Source organism: Sus scrofa, chromosome 15 (genome assembly GCF_054392235.1).
Source record: "Sus scrofa isolate SSC_HxYL_T2T_F1_AM1 chromosome 15, Sscrofa_HxYL_maternal_Yorkshire_Landrace_v2.0, whole genome shotgun sequence".
In the NCBI taxonomy this organism is placed as follows: Eukaryota; Metazoa; Chordata; class Mammalia; order Artiodactyla; family Suidae; genus Sus; species Sus scrofa.
The window spans coordinates 22,422,359-22,443,676 of record NC_139397.1 but is presented as its reverse complement, the minus strand read 5'-3'; the positions used below and the strand labels follow the sequence as shown (position 1 = coordinate 22,443,676).

The following is a 21,318-nucleotide window of genomic DNA, read 5'->3' as shown; positions in this document are numbered from 1 at the left end:
TTAAGAAAAAGTATAAATGTGTTTTTCTTTTCATCATTACTTTTTGACATCTCCTCTCATAAAAATTAACTAAAGGCCACCTTTTGTTAATTGCCAACAGTGATTTTTTTTAATTAGCTTTACTACTTCCACTTGTGCTTGGGTGTGACACTTTCCACTAGCCCCAATTCATATCTGCTCTCTAGTTCCTTCCAAAGAAGACTGAAAAATGCCTTGCATGCCTTTGATACTCCATATTTCATTAGGGTTCTAGGTTTGCTAATCAACAGACTAGTTCCTTGAACATTTATGACTTAATATGAAAACTGAATTCTTTATTTAGTTGGCTTTTGGCACACTGGGTGTGGATGGGGGAAGGGTCAGGGGTCTCACCCAATATCCCCATGATATAAAGTTATTCCCAAATAGAACTCTTGTTTTAATGGGCTATTGTATTTTCAGTCTGTTATGGTTCCTTACCTCCGTATAGGAGGATAAGTTATTTGGGCCAAACAATATAGGGCTGTTTGGAAACAATTGGCTTTTATGGGCACAATCTTATTCTTTCCATATCTATTTTTTAAAATCATAAAAATGAAGCCAATTTTTTTTTCAAAACAATACGGTTTCTCAAGACTCATGGAAAAGACAGCTTGGGTTGAATCTTTTTTCAATTTCAGCTTATGAGGAAAAAGAGTCAGTTGTATAAATTGAGCATATATGTTTGGCCAAACATTCACTGTCTATGAGTATTAGTGGAAAAGAGTATTTCACCTGATGGGCTTTGTCTTCTGGTTTAGTTCTTCAAGTTCCTGATCTTATACTCATAAATCAAGCATATTCAGGCACAAAACAGGTAATTGAGAGGAGCCATTTGCTCTGTAATTCCATCCTCTCTTTTGTGCACACATTTGCAAATGTAAATGATTTGCATCTGTGCAGACACCCTTGAGGGGCTTGTCTATCCTCACATCATTTTTAGACATCCAAGAAGTTTCTTTGTAAAACCCTTATTCTGTGATGCCAGATGGTTGATGCAACCCTACAACACCATATTTTGAGCAAGGAGGACTGGTTTAGCAGGTAGATGAAACAACACCCATTACAATTATTGTCACATCTCCCAATTCGATAATAGCAAAATGTACTTCTCATCACATGTTCATTCCAAACACAAAAATGAGTAAAATTGATATGGTTTTCCTTTTACACTAAGAATTGGGCACAGCTGCTCCCTTACAAATGTTAAAAGGAAAAATAAAAGATAATAACATCTTTAATTTCTCATGTTTCTCAGCATCTCTTAGAAAAACAGCTTCATGATACATGGCTCAGTGGCCTGAAAATACCTGCTCTTGCTACACTTTTAAGCACTGTTTTCCTTCATGTTATAATTTGGTAGAGGGATGATTTCTAGCAAAGTCTTCAGGATTTAAGGAAGAGAATCTGAAAACTTTAAATAATGCCTGTCATGCTGTTCAGCTAGTCCAGGACATTTTTGCAGGTCACTACTCTATACCATTCATTTACCTTGTTTGAAAAAAGTTAAACTAATAGCTATATGCATGAGAAATATTAAGGAAATATGACTATTTTAAATACATGTGAGGGAGTTCCTGTTGTGGTGCAGTGGACATGAGTCTGACTAGTATGCATGAGGATGTGCATTCAATCCCTGGTCTCTCTCAGTGGGTCAGGGATCTGGTGTTGCTGCGAGCTGTGGTGTATGTTGCAGAGGTGCCTTGGATCCCCACATTGCTGTGGCTGTGGTGTAGGCTGCCAGCTGCGGCTCTGATTCAACCCCTAGTCCAGGAACCTCCATATTCTGTGAGTGTGGCCCTAAAAAGTAAAAAAAAAAAAAAAAAAACAACCCTGTGAGACTTTCAATTATTTGCTCCTTCCCATGGAATTAAAATGCACTGATCAGATAAGTAATTATATTTGGCTTTGGATTATATAATCTTCAGGGAATTATATACACAATAAATTAATGCACTAATAGAAGAAAGTAGCATTTTTAAATAGATTAAATGCCGTTAAATCAAGCCCAGGTGTCCAGAACTGTTGTTTCGCTCATCAAAGTAATTGTTCAGAAATTTCCCTCAGACCACCTTCAGATCAAAACAAAGACATAATACATAATTCAAGTTATTAGCTTTTTCCATTTAGGCTTTAAGATCTTATAGATGCAAGTATTTTTAAAAGAGCAAGATTTTCATGGAAAAGTATGAATTATACAGTAGTTTTATTGAGTCTTTATTACTAATGCACATGGGGTTCAGAACCATAATGACGATATTGGGCACTTAAGTCATTAGGCTGTCATATTATAGCAAAATTATTTGTGCTATATAATCATTGTTTCTTTTTTTATATTACACAGATCTACGCTTAGTTCATCTATCTTTGCCATTACAATACCACTCTGTTGTTGTAAATACCTACTTTTTAAGGATGATTTGAGCATTTTTCATTGTAGTTCAAGTTCATGTTTATTAGACCTTTGCTTTCTTAAAGCTGGGAAACATGATAGAGGGAAGTTTTCAATTTGCCTCATGGTGTCTTGTTTGATTATGTATTGCTTCACGGTGTCAACTTCTATATAGTTTATATTTTAAGTACTTGTATACACATTAAAAACTTCAAGAGGAATGGGAGATAGTTTCTTTTTTTCTAGCAACACTTCCATCAAAGTCATATTTAAGATCTACTTTGTTCTTAAATTTAAAGTGGAATTCTGTTTGTATTCAACTTTTTCCTTTGGTGACTTTAAAGATGAACACATTTAAATGTTCTCAGTGATTATTTGCAATAAAAGCAAAATCATTTGGTGGGGAAAGTAAAGCTGAATCTGAAAGCTTCAGCTGAAAATTATTGTGAGCATAAGGTGAATATGGCTTTGGTTTTGAGAACTGGTTCCAGGGTTTCATAACCTTATAGAAATGAATATTGATTATTATTATTCAACAAATCAAAACTGCCTTCTCAGAATTTGCTTTGCTTGTGTTCAGTGCTATATGGATTGTTTGCTTTATTATTAAATCTTAGGTATTATGACACAATATAGCTTAACTGGCCCATAGGATGCTTTGGATTCCCTTGGGAGTATATACGTGTGAGAGATGTAAAAGTTGAGAGATGAACACATTTTCTGAGTTTGAATAATTTTTGACTGAGATTATGTGAATTGGTTCCCATACAGGGAAATGACATACAAGTAAAATCAGTAGTTAGTTGAAATCATTGTACAGTCAAGTCAGCTAAATACATGGCAATTAAGAACAAAAGCAAAACTCAAATTGAACCAAACAAGTTTATTCTGTAGTTGAGCATATACTATGTCTGAGCGTGTGTGTACCTTCAACTTTTCTCCCCAGACCAAAACCATGATTTGGGTAATGCACTATAAACCATGCAGTATCCATGCAGTCTTTCCTATATTAAAGTAGGTCATCTGAAATTGACTCTTTGTGAAAATTAAAAATATTTACCTTACCATGAATTTTCAAAAATAAAATATATTTAGTAGGTGAGAGGGTCAAATTAGCACTACCACGTATTATAAAACTGCCCTGAGTACAGGGAGTGCCTCTCATAAACCTAAAATTTCCAGCACCCCTGAGAACCTAATAGTTAGCCCACTTACTCAGATATATTTTAAGATTTGGGTAGAAATTCAGTTATGATGGAGAGATAACTAGCATGTGTGAAATTTCCACAGAGCAGCATTTGAAAATAAGCATACTAAAATTCAGAAGCCCAATTATTACAGATAAAAGAGTGTGACTTGACCTGCTCTATCAACTTTAGATACGGTTAAAATCACCTCACTATTTCCCCAACTGTTGTTCTTTTTAATGAATCGCTCTGGCTTCCTATGCAATAGTCTTCCTCAGACATTAACAGAAAACTAGGTGGAAAAAGAATTGGAAACACAAATCAATTCAGAAATAGTTTCTGGTTTTGGTGGGCTCTGATTCTGGATGCATGACTTTGCAGTTTAAAGCTTTCTTCTCTGGCACATTGTTACCCACTGCTGTAGTTCGGCCATATCTTAATCAGTTCACCATATCAATTGCCAGCAGTGGCCTTCTGTGGTTCTAGGGGATTGTCTTTGTATTGACACATGCCCATCTCCAGACATGACACCTAGAAGCTTGTCTTAAAACTACACTCTCCAGTATGGATGCCACTAGCTACAGGTGTTTACTGGACATTTAAAATGGGGCTAGTCTGAATTGAGATGTGCTGGCTCTAACTGTGACAATCATACCAGATTTCAAAGACTTAATATAAGAAAAAATAATTCTAAAATATCACACTAATAATGTTTATTTTGATTACATGGAAAAATGACAATACTTTGGATAGTTTAGGTTAAATAAAATATTTGTATTATTGAAACAAATGTCTGATTTTTCTTTTTTAATGTGACTAGTAGAGTATTTATAATTGCAAATGTTTACAGTGCTCATCTGGGGGGTTGCAATCTCAGACACATGCTAAACCAGAATCAGCATCTTGAGGAAACTCAACTCCACCCCACCCCCTCTCTGCTTGACTGATACAGAGAAATGAGTTTATATCATTCTCATTATCCTTGTTATCCTTATTATCATGCAACTTTCCTAGCTTGACAGTTTTTTTCTTTATCTCTCATTCACCTTCCTCCCAATAAATACCACCTAGAATAACTTTAATATATCCTTTAATGCATGTGTCCTTAAAAGATGTTTAATGTGAGAGTTCCTGTCATGGCTCAGTGGTTAAGGAACACGACTAGTATCCATGGAGACGCAGGTCCGATCTCTGGCCTTGCTCGGTGGATTAAGGATCCAACGTTGCCATGAGCTGTGGTGTAGGTCACAGACAAGGCTCAGATCCTGCATTACTGTGGCTCTGGCTACAGCTCTGATGTGACCCTTAGCCTGAGAACCCCCATATGCTGTGGGTGCGGCCCTAAAAAGACAAAAGCCAAAAATATATATATTCAGTGTTTTAATATGAATTTTATTTTTCTTATTTAAAAATGATTAGGATGGCAACATAATTTATCACTCATATCTGTGAGTAAGTAGAGTAAGAATACCACAACACTTTCTTGCTGTTAAAATTTTGAAGAAAAGGCCCGAGGGCCAGGATCTGCTTCTTTTCTCTGACTCTTGTGAATATAAACTCAGACCATCATTCAGTGACAATAACTCCTTTCCTCATTAGGTGAAGGTTTTCTTTCTTAGAACATAGGGCTTTATACATAAATGTTAAAAATGCTGAATAAAAAAATTATAGATTTTTTTTTCTAAAAAAATTGAGTACTCTCCTATTCTTTCAGCAAATATATACTGAGCATTTATCATTTACTCAGCACTCTTCTAGGTACTGGGACAAGCGTTTCTAAAAAAAAAAAATTAATAAAATAAAATATAGGCAAAAATCCTGCTTTCACAGAGCTAACATTCTATTGGGGGAAAGCAGATGTTTAAAAAAGTCATAAAATATATATTAGTGGGATACTGAAGTTTAAAAACTTAAACACACAAGCCAAGGAAGGGAGATAGCATCAGAATAGGGGAAGTCTTGCAATTTTAAATAAAGTGGGAGAACCTTTGAGAGATGACATTTGGGAGAAGACCTAAAAGAAATGAGAAAGGTAACTACGCAAATATCTAAAAAAAAAACAAGGGCCTGTACAAAGGCCCTTAGTTGGGATGCGCTCAAGAGAGAACAAGAAGGCCAATGTGTCTAAAGTAAAATTAGTGACTGATAAATAAATATGAACAATCGACTCATCTTGGGGTATGGTAGCTTACCAGTGAGACACTGAGAAGTTTTCTTTTACTCTACTGATCAGAGGTAATCTTGGTTGAAAGTTGTGAATATGACCTACAACAGCAAAGCAGAGAGGCTTCTGCCTACTAACCCATTCCCTCACCCCCCCACAAAACAAGTCAGCTCCTCAGATCTTCAGATTCTCCTCAAAACGGACATTTCATCTCCAATTAATCGTGTTAAGGGTCTTTTAAAAATTTTAATATATGAAAGATGTTTTAGCTGTGATTATTAAAGTACCCATTGTGTACCATAAGGCCGCCTGAGATGGTACTTCTGACACAATTCTGATAAGAAATATTGTTATGTAAGATAATGTTGCTACCATATTTATCAAAGCAAATCTTTTAGTGTTTCCATTTGGATAGATGCAACATTTCAATCTTAAGGTATGAAATAAAATATTTTTATTTTTAAAATCATTATTAGCAGAAGTGATAGTAGTAATTTACACCATGCATCCATCTTGGGGGAGTTCTACTGCCAGGACACATATTGCCATCAAAGCTGCAATTAATAAACATTCATGCAGCCAGAGAATTTGGTATACAATGTATTTAAAGTGTGAGAAGGTATACTTTGCCTCAATAAGCAATTCCTAGGGCTCTTCCTATGCGATATAGGCATAGCTCTTTACTGACAGCTAATATTAATATAAGCTTAACTTAATTTTTACATACTTACTTCAAATTTCCTAAATTATCCATATCTACTTTCTATTTAGATGCGTTGGTATTGTGATTTTTAATCGTTAGCTCCTGAAGTCCAAGGACCACCTCTATTTAGAAGCTATAATTTGTGATAAAGATGGTGGGAATGATGATGAGGAAGAAAGTGAAGAAGAGGGTAAAGACCGTAATCTATAGGCGTACACGTAAAACATTGCTATCTTTTTTTTTCTTTTATTAGGGCTGCACCCATGGCATATGGAAGTTCCCAGGTTAAGGGTCAAATTGGAGCTACAGCTGCCAGCCTACACCACAGCCACAGCGACGCACGTGGGATCCAAGCTGTGTCTGCTGCCTACACCACAGCTTATTATAACACCGGATCCCCGACCCACTGAGCGAGGCTGGAATTTAACTGGCATCCTCACAGATACTAGTCTCAGATTCATCTCCGCTGCACCACAACGGGAACTGCTGCACTGTGATCTTTTACTTCATAGAATTTACTCCTTACAACACTGCAACTGAGATTTTGTATCCCTGTTAGAGACAGGAGGAAATTGGGAGTCAGAGAAGTCAAGTCACACACCTCCTAAGAGGTAGATCTAGGATTCAAGTTCAGCTCTCTTAATCCAAACACGTATGTGCTTTCCACCATACATCTCGCTTAGAGAGTATTCAATTATTAAACATTTTTTACTGGCCACTATGTGTCAGCCTTGATGAGAATATAGGGAGTACCCTTACTTTCCAAACTATTATGTGGTGACAGTCTGCTTTGGCCCACCCTCATCTTTGACTGCCGTGTGTATTCCAGCAGCAGTTTATTTCATGTGGCCACAAAACTGGTTGAAGGAATATTTTTGCCGCACTGTTATGCAGCCCAGAGCACATAATAATTCTCAGTTGGCCACTCCCTCACGATGGAGCAATTAAGTTAAATTTTCCTTTGCAAGGCCCCACCCTTGATTCACGACACTGTCCCTTTCTGCTTTCTTTAGCCATTACATAAGTCAACACCTGTCTGTTTTGTCAGAAGTGTACTCAGACTAAAGTCCACAGGTGTTTTTTTTTTTTTTTTCTTTTTTTCTTTTGTGCCATAGAGTGAAAATAGCTAAACTTGCTTTCCAGCGATTAATTTAAGGGAATGTTTCTTTTTTATTTTTATTTATTTATTTTTTTGCTATTTCTTGGGCCGCTCCCGTGGCATATGGAGGTTCCCAGGCTAGGGGTCCAATCGGAGCTGTAGCCACCGGCCTACGCCAGAGCCACAGCAACACGGGATCCGAGCCGAGTCTGCAACCTACACCACAGCTCACGGCAACGCCGGATCGTTAACCCACTGAGCAAGGGCAGGGACCGAACCCGCAACCTCATGGTTCCTAGTCGGATTCGTTAACCACTGCACCATGACGGGAACTCCAATTTAAGGGAATATTTCCTCATGGAAATTTCCTAACTGAACTGTTTGACACAAATTCTAGATCTTGCTAGAATTTCTCTTTTACTCTTGGTTCTGCTTTGACAGTTTGAAGGATTAAGGGATAACAATGACAGTAGTTGTTATTATTACCAAGTCTTACTGTGTCTCTCTCACCATTCACTGTGTCCCTGTTGGAATAGATGCTGATGACCACATCTGTTGCGTTATTTAAAGTAGATCTTTAAGTCAAAATGAGGATGCATGCACTTCGCCTCATTTTGAGTTTGCTTAATGTTTCCAACCATATTTTAGAAGTAAATCCCAAATGCTTTTTTGCTAAGTGCATTTTCCTTTCGATTTTAAACCTATGTGTATTTTAAAGGTCATTTAATCTGCTCACTTCCAGTTTCTCTGGTCTTAAATCATCACTGTGTTATTTTTTATGTAAGAGGTACTTAATGTCTCAAGAAGCTTTCAGAGACCTTTAAAACCCAAAGACATTTTTTTTCCCAAGACCAAAAGTTCTGTTTTGCTGAAAGTAAATAAGCTTAAAGAAAATCAAGAACTCAGCCTATTCAGTAATCCAAAAGTTCGAATTTCAGAGGAGCTGGAACTTGGCGAAATGCATGTTCCCATCCCTAGCTCAATCTTCTCTATTCCCCCCTAGCTTAGGCTGAAACACATGGCGAGGATAGCAAACAGTGTACTCTCCTCTGTGACATCTGTGTCTGGAGGAGTGTCCTGGCAATTGGCCACAGGATCTTCTCCCCCTAGGGAAAGAGAAGGCTCAAAACCCCAAATAATAATAATCTATTACAGATTTCAGGTTACCAAAAGTTAAAGAAAAGGATAATAGCAAAACAGAGCATTGCTACATGTCAGAAGGAAGGCTACTGTAATTCCCCCCTTGGGGCATGTATTTTTCATATTATTATGCATAATTATGCATATAAATTTAAATATATTTCCATATTATATTCAAAACTCTTTTTCTAAATATGTAGAATAAAACAAAATCAATTGATGGCAATGATGGCATTTAGAGTCAGATCTAAAATTCCTAATCACTGGAAGAATTGGGCCAGTAGTGGGCGCCTAGAGCCACAGACCTGGCTCCTCTAGAACATTCTTCTGGATTTAGGACAGTTTCTCCAATAAAGTTAAATCTGGGATTAAAGAGACATAAAGATGTGCTGACAAAATCCTAGAAATGATGGTTGAGATGTTTGAATAGAATCTTCACCCTGCTCCTTACTCTTAGGCAAGTGACTTAAGCAATTTGGGTGTCTTTTCTCTCATCTCGAAAGTAAGGAACGTTTATTCTTATATGTCCTAAAATTCACTCCAGTCTGTGACTCCAACATAAACTATGCCCAAGAATGGGGTTATCTGGTGGTCAAAAAAAAGGGAAAGCTTGGCAATTTGATTACAATTAACTCATATAGGAAAAGAAATAAAATATTTGGGATAATAATTGGATTTTGGCAGAAAGTAAATTTCCCATCACTCTTTTTTAATGGAGGGAAGAGTTAATCTGAAGGTGTGACTGGAAAGCAGAAATCCATTTAATTTGTCACAGATTTGGCAACCATCGTCTCCATAAAGGACGCCTGATAGATTTAAAGTAGAGAACAAATAAAACAGCCTATATTATGACCACATCAAATGTCACAATCATATGGGTCTTTCTGGGTCTTTTCCTAGTTTTTTTCCCCTTCTTTAGAAATGTATGTTATGAATTATGATTATTGCAGTGGAGCCAAGAATTCACCGGCTCCAGCTAGATCTTTGTTTAGCAAGCATAAGCTCACTGCCAGCTGCAAATTGCAGCTGTCTGTCAGCATTTGTGAGGACAAACCGCTCCACTATCCCAGATCACTTAGCCGTGGACTACATACTGTGTCCTCAGTTCTGCTCAGCCCACCCTTTGCATTTTCTAATTCCCTTCCTGTGGGGGAGGGTCTCAGTGGCTTGCAAGCACATTTTGGAGCAAATAGCTTGAAGCTTATGTCAAAATGATGCCTCTAATAGAGGGTTCTGTCCCAGTAAAACTACTTTGTGAGAGACTAACTGACTCTGGCCTGACAATTCCTGATTTCCGATGTCCTCAAGAAGGCATGGGAGGCTGCCACTCTGACAACCAACCGTTCTTCAGGACAGAGTGACCGCTGGGGAGAGTGCCAAGAGAACAGGCCCCAGGCCAGGAGCCTGTCTCAGAGCTAGAGAATGTGGGGGTGAGAAAGCCATGGCCACAGGGCAAAGCCAGAGGAAGAACATGGTCCAGGACGCTGAGCGTGCCGTCTTCCTGGGCCATAGCGTGGAGGAGCAGGAGGCAAGACTCAATGGAATCCTTATCTTGGGGGGAATCCTAGTCTTGAATGTTCAAGTAAACTTGGAAACTGTCACATAAGGAGGGGCTTTGAATGATGATACATTTTGCTTGTGTAGCATTTGCTAGCCTCCTAAGCAATTTTTTTTCTTTAAATTTCTAGGCATGCTTAGAATGGAGAGAAGCTGGCAGCACCACACCATATTTAATTAGAGTACTTGTAAACTTAACCAAAGTCTTCCCAGTTTTATCATCAGAGTAACTCATAGGAGTTCTAAGAATCATTTGTTTAGAGGCTTGTCAGTGTTAGATATATCCTGGGAATTATCCCAAAAACCTAGGAATACCCTGCTTTTCCCAGGCATTGGCATACAGTAAACTGTGAGCTTTTTAGAGGGTCAGAACTAGGACTGGAGGTTCTTTAGGCCTTGGAATGCTCACTGTAGGAAGCATGAGATATGATCAGTCAGTATTTGTGAAAGGTATGCTTTTAAATTTTGTTTAATAATATTTTCAAATAAAAAAAATAAATCTGAAATTCTTCCCACTCATGAGGGTATTATGAAAATTGCTCTTTGTTATGTAAGAGTATTGTTTCAGTAAGGAATTTGCCCTCTTGGGAAGAAAGGCACAATGCAAATTCAAATTAGTAATAAAACTGTACAATATGTAGCATATGGTCAAAGTTGGCCTGAGTCACTCACTGGAGAAAAATGTTCTAAGGCTTGGGAAAAGTCACATCCCTAGTGTGTGTGTGTGTGTGTGTGTGTGTGTGTGTGTAGGGCTGCATATGTTTGTGGACAGGGGAGCAATGACCCAGCATAAACACTTTCTTTCCCACAACTTTAACATACACACAATACTTAAAATAGTTTCATTCAGGGGTAGGAACCGTGAGAGTCACAGGATCATTAAACAATAGCAAAGCTCTGTTAGTCCATGATCTTTCCATATTCAAGAGGATTGTAAAATAAAAACAAGACTCTGCAAGAGATCGATATTTTCCAAAGGGATAGCAACTTACAGCACAAGAGTATTTGGATTGCTAAGTGCCTTTATTTCTGTCTGTGCTGCCGTTTGCTGCTTTGTTCATTGTGAAACCTTTTTTTGCTGGATGTGTTACATGTGATGAGCTTTGGTGTTATAATAAACAGAGAGGAAGGCTGCAATAATGTATTTCAGTTAGGAAGAAGCACTTGAAAGAAATTGGTTTTGCTATACACATGATGTGAGCCAATCAATAGTGGTTTAGTCTGACAAGCACTGTCAATATCCATTGTCACAGTTCAGAAAGTCTTTAATGGATAGTTCTTCAAAACCCAATGATTTCAACACATGTTCAAAGTCTTGAAATACATTTTACCTGGCAGAAATTAATCACAGATAAACTCGTAGGCTTGTACACAAGTTTTTTTTTTTTATCTGAGAGCCAAATATATGTTGAAAAATTTATATATTAATATATTTAATTTTATAATAATGAATATATATATATATTTAGTTTATGCAAGAGCTAAAGGCAGAATCTAATAATACCAGATACATAGTAAATGCCCAATAAATGTTTAAAAAAAAATGAGAGGCACTGGGATGGGAGAGTGAGGAGCACTTTCCATACCACCTGTTCTGTTTACCTACTGATTATTACAACCATGATTGTGATACAGGGTAACTATTATGACATCATAGCTCATAATAATTAATCTGTGCTGGGGGTTTGTTTATATGAGGACAGTTACTTGACACAATGATCCCTGGTGGAGATGTTTTCAACACCACTTAACAGATAAGAAAATAGAGGCAAAAAGAACTTATATTGCTTAAATACGATCCTACCACTGTTAGGTGACAGTTGAAATTCAAAATTCTAAGACTGTAGATTTCAAAAGACAGAGAAGGAATGCGTGAAAGAGAATGGAAGACACATTTTTTTTTTTTTTTGAAAAGGAAGAGCATTAACTGTTGGAAGGAAGCTACATATTAATTGTTCTTATCTGCTTTCCCCCTAAATGCTGATCCTAAACTAACTCTTACTCCTATGAAGCAACTAGGAATAATACAAGCAGACTCTGTGGTTGGGCATGGAAAAGAATGAGAATCCTAATTTGACTGAAAGAAAAACTACAGTGTTTGTAGACATGAAAGTATGTGCTTATACAATTGTGGACTAATTGTGCATCATCTGTTTTTGAGAAAACATTTTGTGATGGTGAAGAACAAGGACTAAGAAAGAACCACCTGGACCAGTAGGCATTTTTGCTTAGAAGGAAGCCCCAATCTCCCCCCTTTATCTCTATTTCTAATATTGATTCCTGCCTTGCTACATAGAGCCTCTTGCAGCATGGTGAATGATTCTCATACTCACTTTCTGCCCAGCAGTTGAAAGCTCAGTTTGTGTTGATGGTTGTTATTGCTCTGTGTAACCCAGAAGCCATCTTCAGCTGTTCTGACTGGTAATCTAGAGAGTATTCGGCTATCAACTCTGTTGCTGAACTGTGATTTACTAATCGCACTCAAGGCAACTCATTTCCTGTTTTAGGTCTACAGTGATGCATACCACCTAGAGTGATTTTCAGTCAGTAGTTCACCCGAAGCAGATATAAAGCCTTCGACTGGAAGTACTTGACTCCACAGTCACAGTGGGGCACAACTGCCATATCTCTGTGTCCTTAGAACTTTGATAGCACTTCGAAACAGAGAGGCAGGCAGTGGGGTCTGGGGCTTGAAATCCGACAGTTCTCTGATTTCTTGCTCAGTCACTATTTGCTACTTGGCTTAACCTCTCTGAACCTCAGATTTCCAATTTGCAGAATTGACAGCAGTAAGAGAACCTGCAATAATGACTGACTGTAAGGATTAAATGAGAAGTGACAACCTAGTACAGTCCCTTGCCACATTGCAAGTACTCTAAAACCATTCATCCTTATTAATAATGCATGTGATTTTAGGATGGTCAGATTGGCTAGTAAAAGTGGAAATTGAGACTGTTCTAAAGCATCAATACTATATGTATTATTATATCTAATTGAGTATATATATAATTATAATTATATAATTATTTATAATTATAATATTTATTATAAATATATAAAACTTTTCTCAATCTAAATATGCACTTTATTTCAGCACTTCCTCTCAAGTATTGATTTTTTTTTTTTTTTTTAATTTTTAGGGCAGCACTTGCAGCATATGGAAGTGTCCAGGCTAGGGGGTTGAATTGGAGCTACAGCTGCCAGCCTACGTCACAACCACAGACAGCAATGGCAAGATCCGAGCCACCTCTGTGATCTACACCTCAGCTCATGGCAATGCCAGATTCCTGACCCACCGAGTGAGGCCAGGGATTAAACCCACATCCTCATGGATTCTAGTCGGATTCATTTCCACTGCGCTATGAAGGGAACTGCCTTGATTTTTTTTGACTTGAGAAATTTCTCAAACTGCTTATGCCTGAAGTATATATTTTCATGTCCTGGTTCAAATTTTATGCTTGAAAAATTAAGGATACATTTGTATCATATTCTCGATCACACCTAGGGCCAAGAGTTTAGAGATTAAAGAAAAAACTTCAAAGCTGTCATGTATTTCTCCCCTCTGTAGCTGCTAAGGATGCAGTATCTGTAGGCACATTTCACAAAAGTACAAATACATGTGCACACACAAAATTCATAGTGGTAACACTCTTTTTATGTCTGTATGGAGAGGATATTTTAATACCACCCACCAATTCAAATAATGCTAATCATGGTCTAGGATCTGAGTCAGTATGTACAATCAGTGTGGAAATTGTCTAAAACTCTTAAATATGAATATTATTTCTTTCTCCAGCTTGACTTTTTTTTTCCACAAAAATCTAAATGTTCATTTCTTAAAATTCTGTCACACTGTTCCCTCTACGGAGGGAAGTGCCTTGCCTATATCTCCGTTGGTTTTTGTGTTCTGTTTGTGGACTGATGCTCACATACATCTCTAATGCTCTTCTCCTTTGATTCGGCAATGGCTTATTTTCTCTCACTCAGTGAGAACTCATTCCTGTATTTTCATATACAGCCTTTCCTCATGGAAATTATATTTCTACTTCATGGTGCCCTTTGTCTGGATCGATGCCCTGTTATTTTTCTTTTTTCTTTTTTTCTTTTTAGCAATTTTGCTCTCAAAACCACCCATTTCCTTGCTTTATTTGCAAAATTATCGAAGTTTTACCAACACCACATCAAGTTGTAAGAAGCTGGAGTTCCTGTTGTGGCTCAGTGGTTAATGAACCCAACTAGTATCCATGGGGACGCTGGTTTGATCCCTGGCCTCGCTCAATGGGTTAAGTATCCAGGGTTGCCATGAGCTGTGGTGTAGGTCACAGATGCGGCTCAGACCCCAAGGTGCTGTGGCTGTGGTGTAGGCTGGCAGCTGTAGCTCTGATTCAACCCCTGGCCTGAGAATCTCCACAGGCCACAGATGCAGCCCCAAAAAGACAAAAAAAAAAAAAAAAAAAAAAAAAAAAGTTGCAAGAAGCCAAGATAAAATATCTAGTCAGTAGAAAATAATTTGATTATCTGAATCTTTACGTCTAATACTTAATCTGATTCTGTTCCAGGAAAAAAAAATGTCATCTTATGTCTCTACATATGCCATAGTTTTTTACTACTTAGGTATATTTTCTCTTTTTTCTTTCTTCTTTACTTTTTTTGTGTATGACTACATAGTATTTCCACAACCTTTGATGCAAAAATATTTTGCAACTCTGACTCACAGAAAGAAACCAGATAGACTTACAATTGAAAGAAAATTATATTTGTGATGAAATTACTCAATATTCACAGTACAGTTTTGAAGTTGTCATCATCATCATAACCACTATGAATGTTATTCTTTAAGTAACTTAAAGCTATGCTAAATGCTATAAAAAAGTCTAAATATAACATCCCAACTCATGCTATAGAAATGCATTATCATCATAGGCACACCTAAGAAATAATCATCATCAAAATAAAAATATTATGCCTACACATGAAAGACAATGAAGCATTTACACATTACTAAAAAACAAAAACAAAGAAAAACAAACAAACAAACAAAAAACAGTTATGGCATTTTCATCGAGCTGAATGACAGGGCCATGAAAGCAAACTGTAACCTCTTTATTGACACTGAAAACGTAAAAATGTGGTTAGGTTTTTCTATTTAAACTAGATAATTTAGTCTAAAATAAAAAATTTTCTGTGTTTGAAATCTCACCTCTCTTTAAATGAGTATATAGCATAAATATGAATCACTGGAGAGATGTTTTTATACCCTTCTGTTTCCAACTGATTATTTCATATATCTACAATGTTTAAGTGGGAATTAAGAGGTTAAAACAAAGCACTGCTCTTAAAATGACCTACATTCCCTCTTCCGATTATTTCCAGATTTAATCATGGTTTGTGTTTCAAATAAGTCACCTTTAAAGTTTCGATAACTTTGTTTCTCAAGGGGTTGAAATTATGACTTCTCTTTACATTTAGCATGTGAAAGAAAAGAGATATTAAATGACCAACAGTACATTAAGCCCAAACTTACCCGTTCTGCCCACTGCCCACTCTGACATAGGGAGTTATGTGCAGTTTTTTGAGCTCTAAAACATCACTCTGGAGATAGCAAAGCAGTACTTATTACAGCCTAATGAATTAGAGCAAGCTCGTATGCTCTGGAAGGGAATCAGGCAGGAGGCTAAAAAGAAATTTAATAAAATTTAATTCTCAGTTTTGGGTAGGGTGCTCTTGTTTCTGTAGTTTACAAAGTGGTACCATGGGGTAATTCCAAATACAAGAAGGTTGTATTGGAAAATATGAGCGGAGGCAATCAGTACTTTGTTATGTAATCCATGCGATGGTTTGAGAAGTGTTTGGGAATCTCTGGGGATGAAGAGCCTGATATAACCCTATTTTGTCATTTCTTTTTGGAGCTCCCTCTCCGAACACTGCAGCATGGTAAGATGATTGTACTTGGCAACTGCTGCCAGCTTTGCTCTGAACATCCTCTGAGACTCTGTTTTGGGAGCTCTCAGCTGCAATACAACTATCTATACTTGATGTTGATCCCTATGTAAAACCCTACCAAAAAAGTGACAACAATTAGCCTAGAAAGTTGTTCATAATAGCATTTCTGCAGGGTAATGACTCTCCTTTAGCAATGTTTCTGAAATGTTACTCTCCCAGCATTTCCAAATTAAAAAAAAAAAAAAATCAACAACATGTAATTGTAACATGGGAATACCGCGAGAACAGTAGTTTGGCAGAAAAAGGAGATATTTCAAAATAAGATCCCTAGCAAGAAAAATTCTGGCAGATTCACAATTCTGGATCATGTTATCCAAACCATTGTATTCTGGAAGATTTAAGGGTTTTTCCTTTGTGGTTCCCATCCCTTAAAAGAATGGTAGTGGATGTTCATCCTCCAAATTGTGTTTCTCCCCCCTCCCATTACTAAAGTTGGAAAATAATATACACAGGGCATCCAGTACAATAAGCATTCCGAGGTGTTTTAATACCATAATGGCTGTGTCAGGCACAAAACTTGTGTTGGACTAATGCCTATTCTTATATGTAATGATATTTATTGAAGATCATCTTGAAAAGCCCAGGATCCTAACTATTATATGATATGAGCAACTTTAACACCAATTAAATCTCTCCACTCTCTAAGAATGGTACTTAAAGCTAATGCCTTTGGCCTTTGAGTATGAGACTTAAATTGCATATTGTTATTCAAAATTGTTAAGCTTTGAAAAATATTCCATTTGTTTGGGCTTTAAAGAAAAGATCATCTGTCAGTGGGAAAAAAAAATGGAGCATAAAGGAAATAAAAGTAAATTCTAGAACACCTGGAAAGTTAATCCAAGTTAAGTTAACTTTTCATGGAGGTGAAAATATGTAGAATTAAGAGTGATTCCTCTGTAAATCAGATTAAATGCTTTGGAATTTAAACCCATATCTCTTTAGTCTCTTTTTATTTTTAAATAAAAAGTTTAAATGGGACTGGGAAAAAAAAAAACTGCTCATTGGCTTAACATAAATCTTTAAATTGCAGTAAGCTTCACCCTCAAAAAGTAGTTGAATCTCTGAGGAAAAAGAAAAGGCTGAATTCTATTTTTCATAAATGATGGATTATTGTACCACACTGTGTATTTTCCAGTAAAGTGTCCTTTTATTTGCACTGTGTGATTACAAGTTTCTAAAAGTATGTGTGGGGTCATTTGGGTGCTGTGGGAAAGTGGAAGGAACACTGTTCTGTTAAAATCAGTAGTGAAATCAGAAGCAAACTATGTCCTGATTATCATAGGCATGTGTTTAAATTTTGCTTTCCTTAATTGGTTATGTTGTATTTACTTAAAATGAACAATTTGGCAAGTTTTTCTCCCTTGACAACAGAAAAGCGTAAACTGTTTTATAAGTTTGGCTGTTAAAATCAGATTTGTAAACCACAATATTCAAAGACTTTTACTGCTGTTTACAGGGGCCCAGTGATGGACTTTGCTTTATAACCATGCGCTTTTTACATTTTTAGTTTGTATTTATAGTGCTTTCAAGTTATTTGGTTAATAGAAAGTATGCCATATATTATAGCCATCTATTGACTTTAACTTCTGCATAACTCTCCTTGGTACAAAATGAGCAGAATAAATGATGGCAAAGGCCTTGTAATTTGACTTGTCATCTGAGGACGATTATTTATGGCATCAGGAAATGGAAGCTGACTCTCTAGTCTGTCTCCAGGAAAGTCATCATTAGAGGCAACTTTGGAGAGTTTGGTTATGTTAAAAACAGTATAATCATATCCAAGACTCTGCTAGTTTCTCAGTTTTGTAAGAGAAGGAGTCAAGCTAAAGTGTTTAAAAATATACTTTCATTTTCCATGAAAAACTAGTGCACCTTACATACATTTCTCACACGTGGAACCAGATGGTAGTATTAAAAGCAATATAATATACATATACACCTCTCTAATTAAGAGTACTATTACCAGCGTACCTAACGGGTTCCAAAAACCTATAACTCACTCGATAATTATTTTCATAATCTCACATTTATATTGTGTGTGTTTTAATTTGCAAATGACTTTTTAATCATATCATTTTAACTAGTCAGTAAATGACAGAAAAATACCTCCTTTGGCCCTGCATTTCTTGACACTGTGTCATGGAAAATGACAAGATTTTGAGGTGAGACTAGATATAGAAAACATTACCTTTGGTAACCTGTGAAAATTTAGATTGATTATTCTGTATCATTTCACAAGCAGACTTGAGACCAAAATTTCTCTGAGGCAGATTTTTTCTTGAGGGATATTAAGTGTTCCTTTAGCTTCCAACACTAGAACTCAGACTCATGGGGCTTTGATACAGCTATAAGTTGGAACAGATCACATCATACATAACCAGTCCCAGACTAAAGTTGATAGGATAGCATTTAAGCATGGTATATTAAGATGCTGAAAAAGACTCTTCCAATCATACCATTTTGAATCAATTAATGCCCGATATTCATGGTCCCATAAAAGCAGTTGTGGGCATGTGCTATTTCTCCAAAATGACTGAGGTCAGTTCCACCTCCAAAATCCCTTAGTCTCTTACATTCATACTCCATACCATGCTGTATTATTACTACATCGGTCATATGCATTTTTATCCACAACAGTTAATTCCAGCACTGACATGTATCAGTAGTGTTCATTTTTTTGTGTTCATTATTTTTATCATCTAGCAGCACTATAGAGAAATATCTGAGAAACATTAAAATCTTCGTATCATTAAGATCTTCTAGTAGTCATATTTTTAAAAGTAACAGGAAATATATTTTAATTATATGTTAATTTAATACTATATTTTATTTAACAAAAACCAAAACATTATTATTTCAACCCATGGCACAAGATGAATTTCAAGTATTCTGTTGCTGTGAGTGACTAGTGGCTACCATATTGGACAATGCAGGTCTAAAGCAGTGCTCCTCAAACCATTTTAAGTTTAAAATACACAAGAAATGATATTTGTGTAGCTCATTGGAATAAATACATAAGACTGTGCATAACCCATGGCAACTTCCCAGGGGCTCAGGCTGCCTTGGTCCTGCTCTGTTACCCTGAGAACTAAGGGAATCCATAATGCTCACCCAGCATAACCGTCCTGTCAGGTACAGTAGTTGGGAAGCTCTGGTCTACACAATGGTTCCCAACATTTTCAAGTAAGAGATCCATTGATCACCTTCATATGGTAGTGGTGTACTTTTACAACCAATTCATTTAATATATAGATAGCAGATAGGTAGATGCTATATAAAGTGATATGTTTTATATATATGTATATATTGCTATTTATAGAGAGATATATTAGAATAATACTTTGTTTTTTGATTTTCACAGTCCCTTTACATCTTGTCAATGTGTGAGTAGCCCTTTCACCACCAATAAATGGGAACTTTAGCAGGTCCTATCAGCTTTTCCTTCAATTTAAGGGAATGATTCTCAGCAGGAAGCTCTTTTCCCCTTCCTTTCCCCCAGGAAACATTTTTGATTGTCACAACTGAGGAGAAGGTGCTACTGGTATATCTTGGGTAGAGGCCAGAGAGGCTTCTCAACATCCTTATCCTGCACAGGGCAACCTACTCAAGTGCCCCAAATCGTCACATGACATCAATAACTGGGTTATTGAGTTAACCCATCAATATTGGGTTAAAACTGCCAAGGGCCCAGCTAAGATATGTATCTTGTCATAGAGATAATAAACTCCTATCATTTTATGAATTATGAATAAGAAACATTATTAATAAGTCTGTTAATAAAGTAATTGATAATAACATATCTTGAATCTATTTAGACTCCATACTAAATAAAGGGATGGACCTTAAGTGTTATGTTCATCACGAAATTCATAAGCTTTAGCGTGGAACCGTGATAATCAGTAGACTTTCAATATATTTGCCTAGGAAATGAATTTGGCACACACCTAAGTTTGAAAATAACAGTGAGGCTAGGAAGCTGAGGATGGGGGACTGATGAAGACATGGAAAAACTTTGAGGCAATATGTATTACAGAATTTCAACTAAAGATAATTTCACACCATTAAGAAGAATAGGAAATATCTGCTTTATAAAAAAGAAATTACTTTGGGTTAACCTAATAAAGAAGATAGGCAGAATTATTGGGGTAGGAGTTCTGGTTGTGGCACAGTGGAAACTAATCTGACTAGTATCCACAAGAATATGGGTTTGATCCCCAGCCTAGCTCAATGTATAGGGTATCCCATGTTGTTGTGGCTGTGGTGTAAACTGACAGCTGTAGCTCTGATTCTACTCCCTAGCCTGAGAATATCCATATGCCATGGGAGTGGTCCTAAAAAAGCAAAAATCAATAAATCAATAAAATAAAAATAAAAGCTATAAAAAAAAGGATATTAGGGCAAGTAGGACCTTTAGAGATGACTAAATTTCCAACAATCATATATAATCATAATTAATTAAAATTAACAAGAGCTTTTCCCCCCAATTTAGGTGAATTTTTCATATCTACAATTTTGTGTATAGATATAATTACATGGAATTATCCAGATTCAAGGTTATCAGGGTAAATATGAGAGAATGAATGTGAAAATAAATTTTGAATATATGGAGCAAACCACATTCTCATTACACATTCATGTTGCAGTAGAGCTAATATTTTCATGTGGGCAAATTTTTACCCCTATGCCCTATCTAAACAGAAGGGCCTAAACTATTAATTCAGGTAGCTGTCCAATAACTAATGTTTTCTACTCATATTTGCATAAAGTAATAATCATAAAGGAAAAATTTACCGAAAGCCTCTGACTTTTTTTTAATCTTCAGTGTTCAGACTTCATCATAGTGCTTCTGATACAAGCGACAAAAACCGAGTTAAAAGCAGATTAAAGAAGTTTATTACTCGAAGACCTTCTCTGAAAACTCTGCAAGAAAAAGGACTTATTAAAGGTACAGAATATTTTATACTTTTACTGTAACAGTGGTAAATAATTGTGCCTCTGTGTCCATAGTTATTCAGCTCTTAAGAAGTATTGGGGTATTTTTTTTCTTTTTAGGTT

The 21,318-nt window shown here is 36.5% G+C and overlaps 1 protein-coding gene across 8 annotated transcripts in view; it reads left to right on the top strand.

The window, feature by feature from the left end:
• Positions 1-21,318, top strand: part of ARHGAP15 (Rho GTPase activating protein 15) — a 623,564-nt gene that overhangs the window by 339,940 nt on the left and 262,306 nt on the right. For all 8 annotated transcript variants that reach the window (XM_084998895.1, XM_021076335.2, XM_084998893.1 and 5 more), the window contains one exon: positions 21,086-21,208. In XM_084998895.1, the coding sequence (XP_084855021.1) occupies positions 21,086-21,208 (123 nt within the window). The remainder of the gene's footprint in view (positions 1-21,085; positions 21,209-21,318) is intronic.